At 35.7% G+C, this 20,311-nt stretch overlaps 1 protein-coding gene across 1 annotated transcript; it reads right to left on the bottom strand.

Annotated features, from left to right (window-relative positions):
• Positions 1 to 743: 743 nt before the first annotated feature.
• Positions 744 to 19,036, bottom strand: LOC140770064 (putative nitric oxide synthase). The gene is made up of 13 exons (XM_073111052.1): positions 18,564 to 19,036; positions 17,649 to 17,834; positions 16,237 to 16,323; positions 16,065 to 16,144; positions 14,408 to 14,489; positions 10,967 to 10,987; positions 6,378 to 6,423; positions 4,032 to 4,150; positions 2,672 to 2,785; positions 2,483 to 2,581; positions 2,300 to 2,389; positions 1,457 to 1,566; positions 744 to 1,149 (listed from the first exon to the last, which is right to left on the bottom strand). Exons 1-13 carry the CDS (start codon positions 18,966 to 18,968, stop codon positions 897 to 899), a joined length of 1,692 nt encoding a protein of 563 aa, XP_072967153.1. The 5' UTR covers positions 18,969 to 19,036; the 3' UTR covers positions 744 to 896.
• Between the last annotated feature and the right edge of the window lie 1,275 nt (positions 19,037 to 20,311).

The raw sequence follows: 20,311 nt of genomic DNA, 5'->3' as shown, positions 1-20,311 counted from the left end.
TGCAAATCCATATTGTTGGGAAAAAGGCTTGGATAAATTTCTCATAAATAATTTAATCTAGTTTTTTAGAAGCACGCCCAGGTGCTTCATTTCTTCTTTCTTTTTTTCCTGTACTGTTTTGGATTAGGGTGGAAGTCGACGGAGGGACGTTTACATCTAGGGGTTGAAATGAAAGATTTATTTCCAACCAATCGGCGGCGGCGGCGGCGGTAGAAGGCTGGAAGCACTGGGGCAGGCTAGAGCCTAAAATCTGATCTGAGCCAATTCAAGTCTTGAATGAGCAGGGCCTACAAAGGAGAGACATGAACCATTGAATCAAAATCTTAGAGATTTGATGGCAATCTTTGGCTCAGGCTCATCTCGTATTTTTTTCTTATAGAATTACCATGAAAAGTTTAAAACATCACAGTTGCCACTACAATCTTTTATCCCAGGGAATATATTTGACAATTATTGAACATAGGAGGGGCCAATTTGGAGAGGCTAAAAAAGAAAAAAAAAATAACAATCTCGGCATTTAAAAAGTACCACCTTTTGGAATTCTAGAAATATTTTGAGAGAGGGAGAGAGAGGGGCTGGGCATTCATAGCTCAAGAAACAGAGGGATGGGAGGAAATATTCTCCAAAATTTCTAAGGTGAGAGCAAGCTTTAATTATACGTAGAAGTTACAAGATTTTCTCGGTAAAATTGAGCGTCGTTTCCAATTCTCCTTTCAATTATGGGTTTGTCAAACACACCAAACTGTTAGAGAAAGCAAGCTGGGGTAGAAAATGCCCCACAGACTACAGATAACTTTCTTATTTTCAAAAGTACACGCAAAGGAAAAGAAAAAAGAAAACAGGCAGCAAAGAGTTCCACAGCCTGGAACATCACTAGTACTTAGAAAAAGAAAAAATCAGTAGTACCATTTAGGTCTCTTCTCTTGCTCCATTTCTGACAAATCTTGATACTCATACCACTGCGCAGCAGCTTTACCTACTGGTAGAGGAGGCCGGACAAAGATCTCCACTGGCTTGGGCACATGAACGGCGAAATGCAGTTCGCCGGTTCCTTCTCTAAGATTGTTCGTATCAAAAGTCTCATGTTGCCCACCAAATGGTTCAACGGTTATCCATCCGAGACCAGAGATTGCAATGTCACAAGCAGGCCTGCACAAGAAGTTTAAACTGCTAAAAATCATGACTTTAAATCGCTGCTTGAGTTTTCGTAATTTCTTTCTATATTTTCCAATTTTCTGATTAATAGATCACTTTTTTTGTACCAAAAATAAGATATAGATCTCATTTCCAGTGTTCCAAATGATCAAGAACATACTGTGTAACCGTGAACAGTAACCAAGACAAAAAAAATTAAGCATGAAATTTTTTTTCCCACTTTTTGCTGTCAAAAGTTTCAGGGCTTCAAGCAGTAAAAGATATTCTGAAAGTCTCAAGAGTTCAGGCCACAAACCAATACCTGTTCTGGTCCTCATATTTTATCTGCAACGTGCGCACAGCTTGAAGTCCTGGCCAGATTTCTGATCTGTCTTTACCAGTTGGGGGTGTCAAAGTAGTTCCAAGTTCTTTCTGGAAAAATTCAGCAAGAAAGATGGTATTTTGGGATTGAAATGAAACAAAGTCAAATTATATTTCATGCAGGAAGGATGAATCATAAACTAGATTTAACATATTATAACACAAGGTCTGGCGAGGTCACTTAGTTCCTATAAAGTATGCCACCAACAGTAATGATCAACAATTATGGAGTTCCCATAAAGTCCTTGTATCTATTTATTGACCAAGTCATCCATTAAGGATATGGGTGCCTAGCTGTCTAGTTAATAATAACACAGCCGGACTTGATTTCTCCATCTTTCACACAGCATGGGGTCTTCTCTGTCACATTATGTAGAATTTTGCATGTCATTACCATGTAGAGTGGTGGTATGTGCCTGAGTGACACGGTCTGCAGTTAAATCTTTTTGCACTTCTCTGTAGATTACTATTTGAACTGTTAATTTATTGTATATTACTAGCAATTGAACAACTTTAAAAGAAAAACTTACAGGACAGGTAATATTACAGGAGCTAGAAGATCATCAGAAAAAAAAAAAAACTAATACTATGTACTTTTGACAAACTAGATGACACAAGAAGCACATATTGAAAGCTGTGCATGAGAGAAATAACATATGAATGAAGGTAAAGAAAGTTTGCAGGGCATGTAAATAATGCAAAGTTTAACAGAGAAGACAGAAATGAATATGGAACAAGCTACTAAGAAGTACGAATTGCTTTAGAAAATTTACTGCCAACATACTTGATAAAACTCGTCTGCTTCAACAGTTGGAACCGCATGAATCTGTAACTTTTTGGGTCCATAGAATGTCAGACGTGTCTCAGGACGAACCTGCATAACCCATTAATAAGCAGCAATTACAGATTCATGGAATTTGACGAAATAATTTGAGTACTTCAAAATCCAAGCCAATTATTTGAATACCTTAATAACATCGATGCGAACTAGCCCACCCCAAAATAGTGAAGTCCCATTCAATGCAGCATCATTTGTATATGTCACTGGAACCTTAACTGTAGAAGCCTGAATATAACAATTTAATCTGGAAAATAAGATTAGCATATGGTACTATGGATGATGCAGAACATCTTATGGAATGAAAAGTCAACGTACAGGGAAAGATTGTCCCCTCAAACGACTCTGAGGCGCAAGAAAAGGCAGGTCGTCAGAATGAACAACTGCTGCTTGCCTATGGTGAAGATGCACTCCAGGTGTGTCGTATAAGCTCTGTCATACATAATAATGCCAATATTCACACTTCAATTGGAAATGCAAACTTTCACTAGCATTACTACAAAAGGTATTATAGGAAATACCAATTTGGAAAACCAGAAAATAAGGCAGACTAACATTTTCTACTTTCATACTGTTAAAGAAACAAAATGGAGGAATCAACTGACTGTCATATCTTCATTGCAGGTGAGTTTTTCTATCAGTTTTGGACCCTTAAAGAAACAAAATGATACCAAACTTTGGCCACTTTCTGCAATTTGAACTATGAATTTGGTGTTGTCAAAATTTTTGAATATTTTATATACAGAAAAATCAAAATTAATTCAGATAATAAGAAACAAATGATAGAAGATTTCAGAAAATAGGATAAATCAGGAAAGTTTATGTCACCTTAGCGAATGAAATCTCTCAAAAACAAATAAAACTCAGGGGTGGATTATGCAAATGCTAAGGGCAACTGCCACTACATGCAATTGTGGTAAGCATGACAGTCGTCTTCGATGGCAAGAGCTCTCTATTATCACACAAGTCCAGAAAAACATAATTGTAGTTAAAGAATTTTACACACCATCACACCTCCTTAGTTTTAATCAAGTGCTATTACAAATTAGGCTACAGATTGCGAGGAAAGAGATAAGGTGCTATAATTTTGATCAATAAGTAGGACAGATAGAAAAGCGAGACGAAAATATGTTTCTTGGGTTGATATTGGTTGGCTGCAAATGGAAAAATACTGAAATCTCACCAATAACTTAAAGTTGAATCTGGAATTACCTATATAGCCAGCTTTGCCAATTTCAGATAAATTGCCCAACAACTGAAACCGACAAATAAAATGTTCAAAGGAGATAGCCAGAACCACAAACTGAACTCTACTGACTAAGACCGATCTTTCTCTATTGGATCTATAAACTATTGGATGAGGAACAGACTACAAAAGGATGAACACTGCAAGCAATTTAGAAAACTGATTTGCATCAGAAAATTACATTGAGGAGATGAATATTTGGCAACAAATGGCTATTTGCATGCCAATACGAGTAGACAAGTATAAAGTAATATATTTGACTGTTAGTATCTTGATGTATTTAAAAAGTTCAGGATTATAAATGTCAAAGCTGGTAACTACTTTGAGATGACTAGAGCATTTCTTTTGCATGACAATTTACACATTTATAGAAGTACCAACACATAATAATGATATTTATAAGCATACAATAGAAGCAATTCTCTAACTTACCCCTCCTCCTTGAAAGGCTTCAATTTGAATAGGGCCTAATGTAGTTCCAGGAACAGCAGATTGCATTGGCTTATACTTCTGAGCTGCTGCAGCCACTGGATCCTTTTGTGCCATCATCCCTACAGTAACAGGAAGTATTGTCAACTTTCAAGCACAATGAAAAACCAATTGCGAGCTTATATCAGTACTCTTTGTATATGACACTGAAAAAAGAATTATTTTCCAGAGTTCCTCTAAAATTCCAATATCTTGCATTGCTATACTAGTAAAAGCTCCAAATCTACAATATGTTGCATCCTGAAGTTGTTGGCTCCTACCTATTTGCACATTTTGCTGAGGAACATATACTATATTTAGTACCAAATATTCGACTGATTATGACATTAATTATAATGATCTAGAAACTTATCAACAGATCATACAATGAGTCAATCAAACAAGAAGGTGATGAGTATTAACAGTGTAAGTGCGAATATATATACTAGACAATTATAATGACAAAGCTTAATGCTTGATAATGGTTATGACTAGAAAGGGCACCCTAGTGCATGAGGCTCCCACCTATGCTGGGTTTTAAGAGGGCATATATACATAGCCTTGCCTGAATTCCTAAAGAGGTTGTTTCTAAGACTCGAATCCATGTCTCTTAAATGTAAGGAGCAAATTTTACTGTCACACCACAAGACACCCTCTAGATCGTTAATGAATAAATGGTCCAAAAAAATTGGAAAATTATAATTTAGCATCTTATTACATAGTACGAACAAATGATTTATGTGTTGACCGGCAATTGGCAGTGCTGAGTGGCATATCTCATGCCGACCCATGCCATATGACACACCTAAGCTGGTGGCAAGTAAATACTACGACCTTAATCAAATGATAATGAGGAGAAACTTACAATTCATTAATCAAAAAGGATAAAGAACATGTTATCAGTTTTCTCACAAATTACTGACACGTGACAGGATGACAATGAATAATTGAGGAGACACAATGATAACAGGATTCAATGCTATGCATTTGAATCCCTAGTAAATCATGTTGACAGAAGCAGTTGAATCATTTAAACCAAACTAGATACTCGCACGCATAACTTTTTGGTACACTTATAATTGTGTATCGGTGCTGCACATTGCTTTAAAACCAGATCATCAACCCTCATAGGCTGCCAGATATGCACTTATGGTCCCTATGTTACCACACAAAGGGCTAACCTGATTAGCATGCCCATATAATTTATTGAAGCAATAGTATACAATTTTTTTGACCAAATTGCCTTTCTCATCCCCAGAAATAATGACCTAGTACCACATTACATCCCTGAAAATTAAAAGCACATATCTTCTCCCTAAACTATCTAAAATATAACAATCTACACTAGTGGATTAACATGGTAGTGAAGATTGGTAGTTTCCATCGTAAAAGGTACCCTAATATTAGAGAGGTCAGGTAGTCACTTGTTGCAACTCTCCTCTGCCCAAATAAATGCCCATTTAAGCCACAACTGATTATCTGAAAAGCAGTAGCAGTATGCAGACTATCAAGGTGCCTAATAGTCACAGTGCACATACAGTAGATAGGCAAAAATATGCAAGAGGATGCACATGTTCATATAAAAAGATATTTCCATCAGAACAATGAAATATGATAAGAAAGCTAATTATACAACACATAAATATGGAAGACAGGATATTGCATCAATATGGAAACCTATACTAGCTAAAATTCTCAGCTGAATAAATGGTATCATTAAGGCCTCAACATGCCTACTTATGGGGTCAATAGTTTGTTGGTCCTTTACACATACTCCACATTTAGGTTTCCTTCAAATCTATAAATTGTTCCCCAGAAAGTAACATATTATCTTAACAATTATTGTAATAGAATCCTTCCGAGATCTAACCTAACAGGATATGAGAGATAGTAGCGCCTCTTTCAATTTGGTTTTTTTTTTTCCTACGACTCTAGAAATTATTCAATAAGTATTGGAGACACATGACAATAATATTTTACCTTAAGAAATTGGATAGTTAAGTAACAATTTATTAATTTAACTACTAACTTCATTTAGTTTTCCATAGATCATAATTTTTTGTAAAAATAAAAACGTTTTGTCAGTAATCAATTTTGTTGTAGATGGCCATCTCTCTCTCAAGGAATAGTGCAGATCCTTCATTAGTAAATTATAAAAGTCAAGACAAAAAATGAGTTTCTGTTAAGAACCTCTCACATTTCAACTATTTTATCAACCTTTCAGTTGGAAATGGATGATAAAAGAAATTACAGAACATAAACTCATCTAATATATATAATAATGTAAGTTGGTGTTGTGTTAAGACATACTAAGCACAGCACTGATGAATGCAGATTTCCCAACATTTGCTGATCCCTGTAACAATGGTGGAAACAATGCAATTTTACATATAAGCAGATATCAAACTGCACACATGAAACATTACTTGTATAAAATGGAAACTGATCATGTCGATTGATTGCAAGAAACAAGATTTTCGCATTTAAAAATAAAATAAAAGAAAGAATTTGTCATAAGCATATTTGCCTGCCAACAGAAACCATAGAAAGTGCTGGGAAAAGATACAATAACAAAGAACCACAACAAAAGAAATCCATGCTAGCAAAAGTCTAAGGTGATTGATACACCTCAATTTTCTGAACTTACTTACCAAGTAACCAAGTTTATCACAACTAACGAATATAAGATGAGAACGCGAAAGCTAATTGAGTTATTCATAACAATTTCAGACATTACCAGATTTCTATATGGTAATTTATATTTTGTTTATTTCCCACAATCTTGATAGACAACCCTTCCCCCCTCTAGATCATCTTTGTAAGTTATTTTGTCATTTACAAGAACATAACTCTTCATAACTTTGATCACAGTCATCATTGTCAGATTATGCCTTACTAAGAAAAACACGATGAATCAATAGTCAATGACAATTCAAACATCTCAACTAATTGAAATTATCTCAAGGAAAGAAACATCTCTGATTGTTGTCTGGTACATCTTCTGGTAAGATCTCAAAATACCAGTCCTGATTTCTTACTTGAATTTGAAGAGGAATCTCCATTGAATTGATCAACTGATAATAATAGGGTAACCATATGGTACTAAATTCATACAATAGGACAACAAGAAATTGCTAGTTCCAACTATCTGTGGTCAGCAACATGGATCCTTTTCTTCCATTTAGCTCTATCAAATATAAGGGTTCTTTGCAAAATGAAGTGTCACTACTTCAACGTCAGTTTTGGCCTTCCATTCTCTCTTAAGGAAACTTTTAGCTCAACAAATCACTCTTTTAATACTAGTGCATCATGTGTCTTCATTGAAGACGTCCTAACCACCTCAAATGATTCTCCTATAACTTATCATTGATAGGTGCTGCTATGTAACTTGTGTCAGGGCTCAACTGAGCTCACTTCTTATTCTTCTTGTTCTAGTTATTCCATATACTGCATTTCTGCATAGTACATCCTCATCTTTGTTGCACTCACCTTTGCTATCTTATTTCTTAGCTGCACAACATTCTCTTCCATAATTCGATCTTATAGCCATTTTATAGAAATTGTCCATGCTATAGCAAAAGTCTAAGGTGATTACTACACATTGTCAATTAACAAAATTTATCACAACATACTAATAGAAGATGAGAACTTGAAAAACTAATTGAGTTATTTATAATGATTTCAGAAATTACCAAATTCTATCTAGTAATTCAATGACTCCAAACATTTCAAATGAATGAAACTATGTCAAGGAAAGAAAAATCACTTACATCTTCTAGTAAGATCTCAAAATCAACAATGGCCATGCCGACCACCGGCCGGCACGGCACGGCACGGCAAGACACATAAGAGAAGGAGAGAAAAAGACAAGGAATACTCACCTTCGCCTTTGCAATCACTGTTGCCATCGCTCACCGCTTGCGGTCGCCGTCGCTTCGTCGAGTGCCCTAGCCCGAGAGAGAAGAGAGATCGAGAGAGAGAGAGAAAGGGGGGTTTTAAAACTTAAGATGCGGATCCGAATCCAAATCCGGCAACGGCACCCTAGCCCGAGAGAGAAGAGAGATTGAGAGAGAGAGAGAGAGAGGAGGGGTTAAAAACTTAAGTTGCAGATCCGGATCAGGGCACTCGACGAAGCGACGGTGAGTGGTGATCAGCGAGTGGCGAGCGACGATTGTTGACGGGTAACTTGACGACGAGGTCGATGATGAGCGGCAAAGCTATTAGGAGGGGTGCCGTGCAGTACCCCTCGTGTCACATGCTGGTACGCCGTCGGCACAGCCATCCATACTCAAAATATTAGTCCTGATTTCCTGATTTACTTGATTTTGAAGAGAAATCTCCATACCATTGATCAATTGAGAATATTAAGTTAACCAAATGGTACTAAATTCATACAATACAACAATATATTGTTAGTTCCAAATATTTGTGGTTGGCAACATGGATACTTTTCTTCCATTTGGCTCTATCGAATATAAGGGTTCTTTGCAAAATGAAGTGTTACTACTTGCTCCAATGACAGTTTGGCCTTCCATTCTCTCTTAAGGAAACTTCTAGATCAATAAAATCACTCTCTGTACCAGTGCACCATGTGTCTCCATTGGAAACATCCTAACCACGATTCTCCTATTATTTACCGTTATAGTTGCTACTATGTAACTTGTGTCAGGGCTTAACTAAACTCATTTCTTATTCTTCTTGTTTTAGTGATTCCACTTATCACATTTCTACATAGTACATCTACAGTTCTGCACTCAACTTTTGCATATCTTATTCATAGTTGCTTTTCTTTAAAGAGCTACATGATGATCAAAAAACATACCAAAGAGACTCCTCTATTCTAACCATCTAGCTCTAATTGTATGGTCTCATTTACACATTGATAGAGTTCTACGCTACCAAAAGATAGGCTCCGATACCAATGATAGGCTACAGAATAATTCCTTCAAGATCTGGATTTATTTTGGAAAGTAGTCCGCGCAACCGAGGGAAAATATTTACCAAATATTCTCTCGTAGTTAGAAAATTACAAAACCAAGTGGAATCGATTCGTAACTCCCTGATCTACGTTTTTCGTATTTACATTCTTCGCAGATCCGAACTGCAACTGGGACGAAAACACGATATATTGCGGATGATGGTGGTGGTGATAGGTGGAGTGAATGTTAGAGTTATAGTTGTTAATGGAGATGAGGGTGGTTTGTCGATGTGGTTTACGGGATAAAGACGAAGGGGAAGAAGTGGTTAAGATTCCAAAGAAAGATGGAGAACTTGACAAACGAGAGAGATTAGAAGTTATGAGAGACTTTACCAATGGTAGAGGTGATAGGTTGGTAAAGAGGGAAGAGGGAGGTTAGGGTAGAGAGAAGATAGAGAGGCAAGAAACCAATAATCCAATAGCATAATGATTTTGGCTACCATCCATACCTTTATAGAGGCTAGCCAACAAGCCAAAATACAATTATTAACCCTAATTCTAGAAGATTCCCGCCTATCGCGTTCAAACGCACAAAAGACGTTCTCTGTCGATGCGAACGTGATGCAGATGTTTAAACACGTCCGACCGCGTTCGAACGCACATTTCGTGTTCTCTGTATTTACGAACCTGATGCAGGTGTTCACAAATGCATTCGAACCGCCCCAAACACGTTCGAACACGATCTACAGAAAATTTATATTAATGAAAACTAATAACTAATGCAATAAGAAAGGACCCTAACTAAATATATCAAACATCTTAATATTATAGATCCAAGATAACAAAATACTCCTAGATACTTCTTGCCCATTAAGAAAAAATCTTTCCATCTGAATGCCTCAATTCATTAGAAATGCATTCCATAGTACTTAATTCATATAAATGGCAAAAATCCGAAAGTAGTAATAAAAATAATTGTATAATGAGTTGCAAAATATTGTACATGAAAGGCTCAGAAAACCAGAACAAGCAGACAAGAAAATATTAGACTGTAGACTTAAAGTCATAAAAAGCATTGAATAAGATACAAAAGATAGCAACATATTCTTCAAGAGGAAAGTCATGTTCTCTTCTTTCTGTAGCTTCCCTGTCTGATGATAATCATTTTAATCTAGATTTTTTTTTTAAATTCGAGGATAATAAAAGAATTTCTAGAGCCACTACAATTTGGATATTTTAGCTTACGAAGATGCATAGAAGAAAGCAAATGTGATGCGGACATCAATGACATATTACACAGGCACGTGTATCAGTGCAGTTCTTCCTTCAGGAAATTAGTCTTAAGTCAAGTATTTTTATTATACATTTGCTATTTATGGTGTTTAGGGTTATATTTACTTTTTCGCAATTGTTTAGGGTGTTATTTACTTATTATCATTTGTAAGATCTATAAATAGACCAACTGTTTACTCAATCGAGGTTAACGAAGAAATGAAATATTTTTGAGATCTCCAATGTGAGTTTTGGGTGTGAAACCTCATTCTTTTTCTCTTTCTTTCACCATTATTGCTCCTAGAATCCTAACGATCCATTTGTTTCACATCAAAACGTCATAGTGAATGCCTGTGAATTTGGCAAACAATGGACAAAGTACATTATTAAGTCAAACAAGACCTGTACTTGATAATTGATATAATAGCGTGAGAGAGTGCGTAAAACCAGCATTGTGGAAAAACTCCAGGAGAAGCTCTTTAAATGCTATTCTTATCAAACATCAAAGAGCGACAATCAACTCCTCAAATATCATACTTCATAAATAGCTTATTATCAAGAGTAGATATGTTAAGTAATATCACTTTGATGCTTCAGGAAGATGACAAAATAACAAAGGTCACATAATATAAATGTTGCCGAGATACCATTTCAACAATATTTCTTGCAGAAATTAATATTCCAACTATATACTAAACGAATTGCTTACCAGAATGTAGACATCCCGGCCCTGCACCAAAGGAATGAATCACCATGAGTAGACATTATTTCCAAACAAGCTAAGAGTTAAATATAAGTAGATGAGAAAAGAACTTTGCAAGCAACTCTTCTTGTCCCTAAAACCATGTTGAGAAAAAAAAAGGAAAGGAAAAATAACAAACTACAGAGAATTATGGCTACCCAATTGTAGCCTTGCTCATCACAATTTGTAATGACATAAGGAAACATTACATATACAGATATAACCATACTTTCACATATCAACATCAAATTGACTAAGTTAATTAAGTTCCAAGACCTGCCTTTATTTGAGCTATGATTATAAAATTTTGTAGAGATGAATATCCACAAGGTTTTAGTATATGAATTCAAAATAATTGATGGAGTCAAAAATTGTTGGATTCAAGTACCGGAAATATCATGACTTGGGAGGTGCTACCCAGTTGAGAAGCATACTGCCAACACATTTTGGCAGACTGGCAAGTAAAGATATAGAGCCTGCTATAAGGGATAGATATAGTTTACCAGCACCACAGTGATGGAAAAAAATGTGCCATGGACCTAAATGAAAGATCTTCAACTCTTATAGCATAAAATAAAAAATGAAAATGGAAAGTCTCCTTGAGATTATTCTAGATGAACTTCCTTGACGATAGATACCCCACCATAAGATAACCCAAGTTATAACCTATATAAAATAACTTTAATAAGGGGAGCAACCACAGAAAGCCTAACTATGTACTAACTTTCAACATTTGTAACAGCATAGCTCAGTTTAACATGACATTTTGACCTCTTAACCCTAATGTTAGAACTAAATGACCATGATAAGACCAAGACCATTAAGGTACACAATTTTGCATTATCCAACAGAGAACACAGCAAATTATGCATTCCATAAGGGATCATACATGACACTCACTTGAAGTTGAAATATGACTATGTAATACAAAAGATATATTGACGATGCAAAGGTATTGATAGATATATAGGAAACACAAAAGGCATTGTCATGAAGGCTTTTTGGATGCCATCAGTCATGAATCAGAAATTTAGATCGAAAGCGTTGTCTAGGTCATGCAGAGTTGGCTCAATCTTAACAACCTATATGGTGAAGAGCTACTAGAATACAGTATCATGAGTAATGTAATTCAGCACGTATGCCACTGTAACAATGTACCCCTACAATCCTGAAGAAACTTTCCATTTAAGAGCATCTTCAATCAAACATTTTCTTTCCTTTTTTGAGAATGTAGGAAAGTAAGGACCAAATTGAATTAACATTATCATATTGATGCCTTACTTTGACAATGTTAAAGGAGTATTCTTGCATAGTACCTAGTCGAGTTCAAAAGTTGCACTGTCACTGACTGAAGGCCAACATTATTGCTCAGTTAATTCTTTCCCAAGGATGATGAACTTTCTTTGGTGTACATGTTTTCAAGATTTTCCAGACCATTGTTGGGAGGTAGCAGATATAGGCACATAGCCTAACATCACTATAAGGGAAATAGTTACAGTTGGAGAAGGATAGGAGTGCACATTTAAAGTAGCCCAATGCCCTCCAGCGATGATGTTGTCCTAGAATGTTGTGGTAGGATCATTGGATGCCAACTTGTTATTGACTGATTTTGTCGCAGGTGTTTATCATTCATCTTCATTGCTTTATCGTAAGGTGATTAAGAGAGCAAAGAAACTCTCTAAGAAAAATCAGGATCCTCTGGTCAAACTCATAGGTTGGACTCAGATGGCAGCAGCATGGCAGAGCTATGCATAGCCAAGGGGGTTTCGGACCTGCCCCTACATGGGAGAGTATTTTCTTAGCATTTGCCCATGATCTTTCACTGGCGCAGCTACTGTTATTACAAAGGAAGTTCTCCTAGTCCACTCAGCAAGGATTTTCTTGTTGCAGACCATGATAACTTTTATCCTTTTATGCCCAAGATAAGTAACCACTAACAAGTTTCTATAAAATGGCATAGCCAAAAACATAGAATGTATATTTCTTGTAAATTGATGGAAACCAATGACAAAATAATCAAAGGTAATTTTCGCACATTGCAAAACCGAGTCAATTTATAAATTGTTGAACAAGAAACGATCTTTTACAATAACAAAGGCAGGTAGCAATTTGGAAATAATCATGTTGAATCAAGTGCTTTTGCTAACAATATAAGGTCGACTAGAGCACAACACAAATATGTGAGGCTCCAAAAGGACAGTTATGTTATGACTATATCAACATGAAAAGTATCGGGATAAAGATCGACCGCCCAAAAATATGATTAGTATCAATAGTATTGGACTACTTTTTAATTATGTAAAAAATTCTAAACTTTATTTTATATTTTTATGAGTGCAAGAAAAATTCTAAAATTAATAAAACAAAAAAGTAGGAAAATACAAATTACTCACAGACGAAATCTAAATATTAAAAAAACTAATTTCTTAGTTTCTCTACATCTCTCCCTCTCTGACAAATAAAAAAAAAATCCCTTCTCATCCACTCTCTCCTCTCTTTCTCCCTATTTGCCACATCTCTCTCATGCGCACGCGTATTTGCATGCTCTCTATTCTATAGCAGAGATGGAGACAAAGGAGAGAGAGAATCTCGCTGGAGAGAGACAAGGTGAAGTTGCAAAAGAGAGGAGAAACGAAAAAAACTATAAAAGAAGGCAAAAAGAAAGAACAAAGATTTACCTACGATTGTCAAGAGTACGGTGTCGCCAGATCCGTCAAAGAAGGAGCTCGCCAAACATCTACTTCAATAGATCTAGGTCAGAGGACTTTGCTTGGGTGGAGTATGGAAGAGAGAGAAGGTAGATGCTAGCTTAGCAACAAACACAAATAGGGTTTGTTGTGGCCTTTCGGCTGGATCCCACCCATTTCACTAACCCATATTAGGTGGTTTCGACCGATCTAGTCAAAATGTGACTGAAATGGGATTGACCAAAACCAGCCAACAACAGGTTTTGGGGTGGGATCGAGATCAGTTGAAACTGGGAAACAAGACATGAACCTTCTAGAAATTGGCTTTAAACTCATGTTTGAAGAAAAATCAAATGACATGGCTATTTTTAAAATATCCACTTTGATCTTATTTATAAAAAAATCTTTTACTTACTTTAATGGAACACTTTATCATCTGTCAATATTCTTGTCTAACTAAAAGTTTACTACTGGACAGCAAACAAGGCAAAAAGAAGGAAAATAGTTCCTTTAGGAGAATTGGTAGGACATCGCACAAAGCAAGCCTTTTGAAACTAAAAAGGTTAATGCCAGTTTTGAGGTATAATATGTGAGGGAATGAAAAACCAGTAAAACTAAACAGAAATTTATAAAATTTGAGCTTGAAGAGAAAAAAAAAATGATGTAAAAGGATGCATAGATTAATAAAATATCATAGACAAGAAGTAATTAAACAATGGACCTTTTTCTCCTTTTGAATCTCTGATATAACTCCAGCAATTCCAACCAAGGACTTTGAACTAGTCAAATGGACACTGAGGACGCTGCAATTATAAGGCATATTAAATGAGAGTCTCTTTGATAATTCCATTAATTTACCAAGAATAGCTCATTGATAGGAAATTATCATCTCACCTTGAGGCAAATTAAAACTACTATTGAAAAAGTAGATGCACAGAAGAAACAAAATAGGAGTTCTAATAGTTATTTAACAAACTAAAATTTGTAAAATTATGTGAAATCCATGCTACATGACAAAATTACAAATTTAAGAGACAGCAAAGGATAAAACTTTTTGTTCTATCTCAAATTTATCCCACAAGTCAAAAAAATTAGTCTTGTATGTCCTATTTGAGTCAATCCTAGTTAGGAGTTAGGATTTGGCTTATTTATGTTTACTTCTTTAAATTTTTCCTTTAAAACTTGAGTCATTTCCATATACTTCCTTAGCTTTACTATTTGGGACTAATTTAGTCTTTGAATTAAGGCATTTTGGATCAAGTAGTTATAAGCTGGTTAGGTTTTTATGATACTGATCTGGATGAGATCCTTTTGACTATCAAAACTAGAGATTTTGTTTTTCTTAAGGAATCATCTTCCACCCCACAAGGAACAGGATGGAGGTACTTGTTGTTTCTTTCTTTCAAGATATAAAGAAAAAGAGGAGTTCTCTTCTTTTCCTTCGTATGTGTGTGTGTCACGTGTCTACAAGCAGTAGGATATTCAAAGTTTGGAAGTCCAAACAATACTTATCTCTTCCTATTCCCTTCTTGTGTTCTTGCACATGGACTGATTAGTGTGAGGCCAAAAAATACCATATGCTTCTCCATGATGAGTTTGATAGTTATAGTTTCACTTATTTTTCTACAATGCTTCTAACTCTTTTTTTTTTCTTTCTTTCTTTGTTCTTTTCTCCTTCTTCCATTGTTTCTTGAGACTTTTATGGTTCCTTTCCTACTGCGCTAAAATATTCTACAACACAAATATTGCCACAAACATCACGGAATACCTCTTTGACATGGCAAGCAAAAGAGGGTGAAAAAAGCACATGCACGTGCGATATTTGTGGTATATAATTACAATGCCAAGGCAAATGACCACATTGTGGTGAATTAAATTAATGGTGTGAAATATAACCACTAGGATAACAACGCAACATGTGAAAAGCACAATTATTTCACTTTATATGATTAAGTTAAAAGTAAATCCAACTTCAGACTCTTCAAGCAAGGAGAAAACAAGTTCTTTGTTCTTGCTTGATGGATAGACAAGTCTTTCAAATTCAAGATATGGTCATGGGTGGATTCTTATCTTTATCATTAGATATGTAAATCAACATGCAGGCAATCCATACAAATGAAGCATCCTAATAGCCTAAAAAATCAACTCTGGGATCCAGAATGATGAAGGCAACAATTTAAGGGACAATTTAAGGGACAATTTATTGTACCTGACCATGCTCCAATAAAAACTTCAAGTGCATAGATAAAAGGATGAACAATTACGTTTCTGATTCACTAACCAGTCCAATGTGAAAACATATAATAGATTTCAAGAAGATGAGGAATAAGAATATAATGTTATATGATCAAGTACATCTACAAAATGTAAATTCTTACTTAAGCTTCTTCTTGATGACGGTTTCAACAACCCAGTCACCAACACAATTAAAATCTGTCTCTCTGGGAAGAAGATCAACCTGGGGGGTGGGGGAGGAGGAGGGAGGTGTTGTTATAATTGCCTGATGACAATGGATGACACTAGAGGGGTAAACATTTGAAGGAAAGTTACCTTTGTTATAACTAGTATAATAGGGTTGGCACCAGCAAGATCACGTATACGCGCCAAAAAGCTGCCATTGAAGTCAACAATGTCAACCTACAGATTATCGCCAAAAGAAGAGGAAAACAAAAGGAATCAGCTAGCGGGATACATAGGGGACATTGATACATCATATGACTATTTAAAAGCTTCACAAATATTAAAGGACATATTTATCTATAAAACCACCCAAGGATCAAACTTTAAAATATCCTCTTACTTTTCCCACTTATTTCCCTCTAGAACTTCCAGACTCACTCCCAACAATATTATACTAAGTTTTCATTTTTCAAGTTATACTAAGATAGCATTTTAACATTCTAACATTTCAGAATAGTTGCCAATCTGACTGAAAAGGAAGGCCATTTGGCTGCACTCTAGATCAAAATGCCCATCAAGCTTACAAGTAAATCACAAGCATATGCTCAAACAAATATGTCAGCTAATGCACTGACTGTTTTATCAGAATATATCTATATGTACATCAATTTGTTTGCAAAGTTTGCTACACCAACAAGGTGTTAAAAGACTATAGGCAGTAGAGCGGAGAGCATGGGGCCACCTAATGCCTAGGTACTAGAATCCTGGTTGACACAAAGAAATTAGGCAATTCGATCAAACAAAATTAAAAGAAACAATAGTTAAACAAAATTTAAATTAATACATAAGGTTGATAAAATAAATTAATGTGTTTCTTCTAAGTATCATACTCATTACTGAGCCATTAAAATCTATAGAGCTAGCATCTACAATGAGTTTAAATGTTCAAGATCAATCCACATTCTAAAATATGATAAAAGATATCAAGGCAAGATGTGAGGGACCTAAGAGGAATCTAAGCATGCTCCATCTAAGTTGAGTGCTAGAAGAATACTCATACATTATCTATGCTCAACCTAGATCAATTATCTCAAGCAGAACTTCTATTGTGCTCACCAGAAGATCTAATGAACGAAACTGGAGGTTCATCTATTGATTCAAGAACTCTATGAATGACAACTAAAAGTGAATAAAAAGAGTCATATATATCCAGGTAATTCTTCTAAAAAATGATTGGCTATGAATTCAGCTATGTTTTGAAGGAGATGTTAACATATCAGTTAAATTTAATACTAAAAGCCAATAATCATAGGTGAGACTCTCTGCTAGCTACCCTTGCAGAACATTGAAGGTCAACAGAATGAAATGGAGCATAAAAAGAGCAGATCCAGTAATACTGAGGTACTGAGGTTCTACTTATAACACGACTAATGCTTGATTATTAAATATTAATTTTCAACAGAATATAAAATATGAAGTATTGAATAATCTGCATAAGAGGGCATCCTATAATCTTTTTGTTGATTAATACTTTAGGTTTTTATCCTAGGCAAATAGATTACCAGCTTAACTATTAACACTTTCTCATGCCGAAGGTGAGACAGTTTTTCCCGAAGCTCATCTGCTGAAACAAACTGTTTACCACCGGGATAGCCACCATGTCCACCAACAGCAGTTACCATGTTGCCATGTGATAACAGTCGACACCGCCCACAAAGAACAGTTTTCAATTGATGGTGCCTCTTCTTCTGCACACAAGACCAAAAAAGAAAAATGTAAACCAGTAAATCATTTCAAGATGTTGAAATTACTTAGCATTTAACCAGAAAGACACAGTAGAGATAAAAGCACGTAGAATTTGGTGAAATTCAAATATACATAAAGGTGACAAAGTAATCAAAGATGGATGTAGATGTTTTCTAGCAATTGGTAAGAAAAAAAGATGTGCCAAACAGAATTCAGCTCTGTATTTTAGTAAAATAGTGGTCTATCAAAAGATTCAAAACAGCATGAAAAATAATAAGAAACTAATAAGTTGAATATAGTTATATAGTGCCAAATTTCACAAGAATCATCAAGATAGATAAAATGAGATGAAGAGATGATCATAAATATGCAAGCATTACAAACGTAAGTACAATCAAAGTTTAATGAGTTAGCTTTGATTTTAGTGCTCCAACGAGTATCATCACTTGATCAAAAACAATCCTGCTTGAACCAAAACTGCAACGATCTTAGCTATCTGAAATGTGAGGAGCCCCTTGTCAAATTATATACAGAATTCCATCCTTCATAACAAATTATTTACTGCGGCCGCAACTCATGAATGATGCCATCCAGGAAAACTACGATGTACAAGAAATAACAAAACAATCATCGACCATCTCCGCCTCAAAGGACTGAGATTTCTCACATTATCCTAATCCATAACCACTTATTCCAATCAAAGTACCGTGAATCCGATATCCCATCCTTACCAACTCATAGGTATCGGAATCGACAAATCCTGGGGCGTCCAATTCAACAGTCTGGAGCGGAGCGCCGCATCCGTAGCAGCAAGCGACGTTCGAAGGGGCCTTCGCCTTGGAATTCTTCTTCTTCTTGGTTTTATCTTTGGTCTTGCTCTGTTTAAGGACTAGGGCGGCAGCGGACGTGGAGTAATGGCGCTCGAGGAAGATATCGCCACGGGTGGGAGCGGCGGCGCCGGTGCCTTCCGGCTCGGCTGCGGACGGCGGCGGCGGAGGAGGAGGAGGAGGGGCAGGAGATCGTGCAGCGCGGCATGAGAAGGGTGAGGGTCTGGGGTTGGCTAGGGTTTGAGGGAAGGAGGGGAAGAGACAAGGGTTTTGAGGGTTGGGGAAGAGGAAGAGTGCGTTGGGCGCCATTGCCGCTGCTTTACTGTGAGTGGAGCTCTATCTATCTACATGGACTCATGGAGTTCCTGGCCCTTCTTCAGGTTCTATTTGCATATTACTACCTGCATGTTATATATATTACAAAGTATTTTGGTAACTGAAATTATCTCAAAGCTAAAAAGACTAAAATTATCCTGTAAGAAATTAAGGGTATTTTGATAACTATAATTTCTCACTATTCTTCTCTCTAAAACATAAGGGTAAGTATGTCTCTTAGCTAACGGCATCATACAATTTGCATGTCACAATTTATTAATGGAAAAAATAATAAATACCTAACAGAAGATGTGTTTGAGATATTTTTTATAATTCAAGGAAGTTATATGTAGGTAAAAGAGTGTATCTTATAGTAACACTATATTTTATTTTCAAGAGTCTCTACCAAATATTATATTAACATTGTGTTCCGCTAATGTTAAGCATAAAGGTGATCATTGAGTAGTCCTAGGGGTGAAAACGGGTCGGATTAATTCCGACCCGACCCGCTATCCGACCCGACTCGGATCGGATTCGGATAAAAGAATTCTATCCGATTCGGATTCGGATTCGGATACGGATAGAATTTTTGAAAAAAATTCGGATACGGATTCGGATACGGGTCGGATAAATTTTTCGGATTCGGATACGGATATCGGATATCCGTTTATCCGCATATTTTTTTAAATGATTTACAGTTTTTAGTTTGCTTATTTAAATAGTAAGTATTAATATTATTACTAATAATACGTTATATATTATTTATATAGATTAATTTCTCTAATTTTATATATTTGACATACAAAAAAATTTTTTATTGTAAAACTCTTAATAATTTTGTGTTAATTATATTTAAATAAAATATTATAATTATTTTAAATTTAATTAATATCCGTTTAAGATCCGATCCTTTATCCGAAAATTATCCGTATCCGTTTAATTAGGATATGGTTTTAAATTTTGCTATCCATCTAATATCCGTATCCGAATCCGTATCCGAACTAAAAATACGGATCCGGATATGGGTTGAACACTATCCGATCCGTATCCAATCCGTTTTCACCCCTAAGTAGTCCATAATGGATTCCTCGTATCAGACTAAATTGGGACTCCTCTGTTCACCGACCGAACCACGAGTCACTTGATCTTTATCATTATTATGGTTTTTTTTGTAATATTAAATTGAGTTAAAGTCCATTAGGTTATTAGTGTTTTTATGATTTTTGGAAGAAAAAAAAACACTAGGCCATTACTATTACCAGGGTCTTTAAGCTCTGCCAAATTTATTTCTATACGTTTTTCTTTTATTTCCTCAATGGTTGTTAGAGATCTACAAT

This window comes from Typha angustifolia, chromosome 11 (assembly GCF_048772165.1).
Source record: "Typha angustifolia cultivar Huaian chromosome 11, ASM4877216v1, whole genome shotgun sequence".
NCBI classification, from domain to species: Eukaryota; Viridiplantae; Streptophyta; class Magnoliopsida; order Poales; family Typhaceae; genus Typha; species Typha angustifolia.
This window is presented reverse-complemented; position numbering and strand designations above follow the sequence as displayed.

Excerpts from the sequence above, each read along its gene's own strand:
- LOC140770064 (XM_073111052.1), bottom strand. The coding sequence starts at position 18,968 with ATGGCGCCCAACGCACTCTTCCTCTTCCCCAACCCTCAAAACCCTTGT. Across the intron at positions 6,424-10,966 it reads GCCGGGATGTCTACATTCTG|GGATCAGCAAATGTTGGGAA; the intron begins GTAAGCAATTCG and ends CCATTGTTACAG. Across the intron at positions 2,390-2,482 it reads TTCGCATCGATGTTATTAAG|GTTCGTCCTGAGACACGTCT; the intron begins GTATTCAAATAA and ends TGGGTTATGCAG.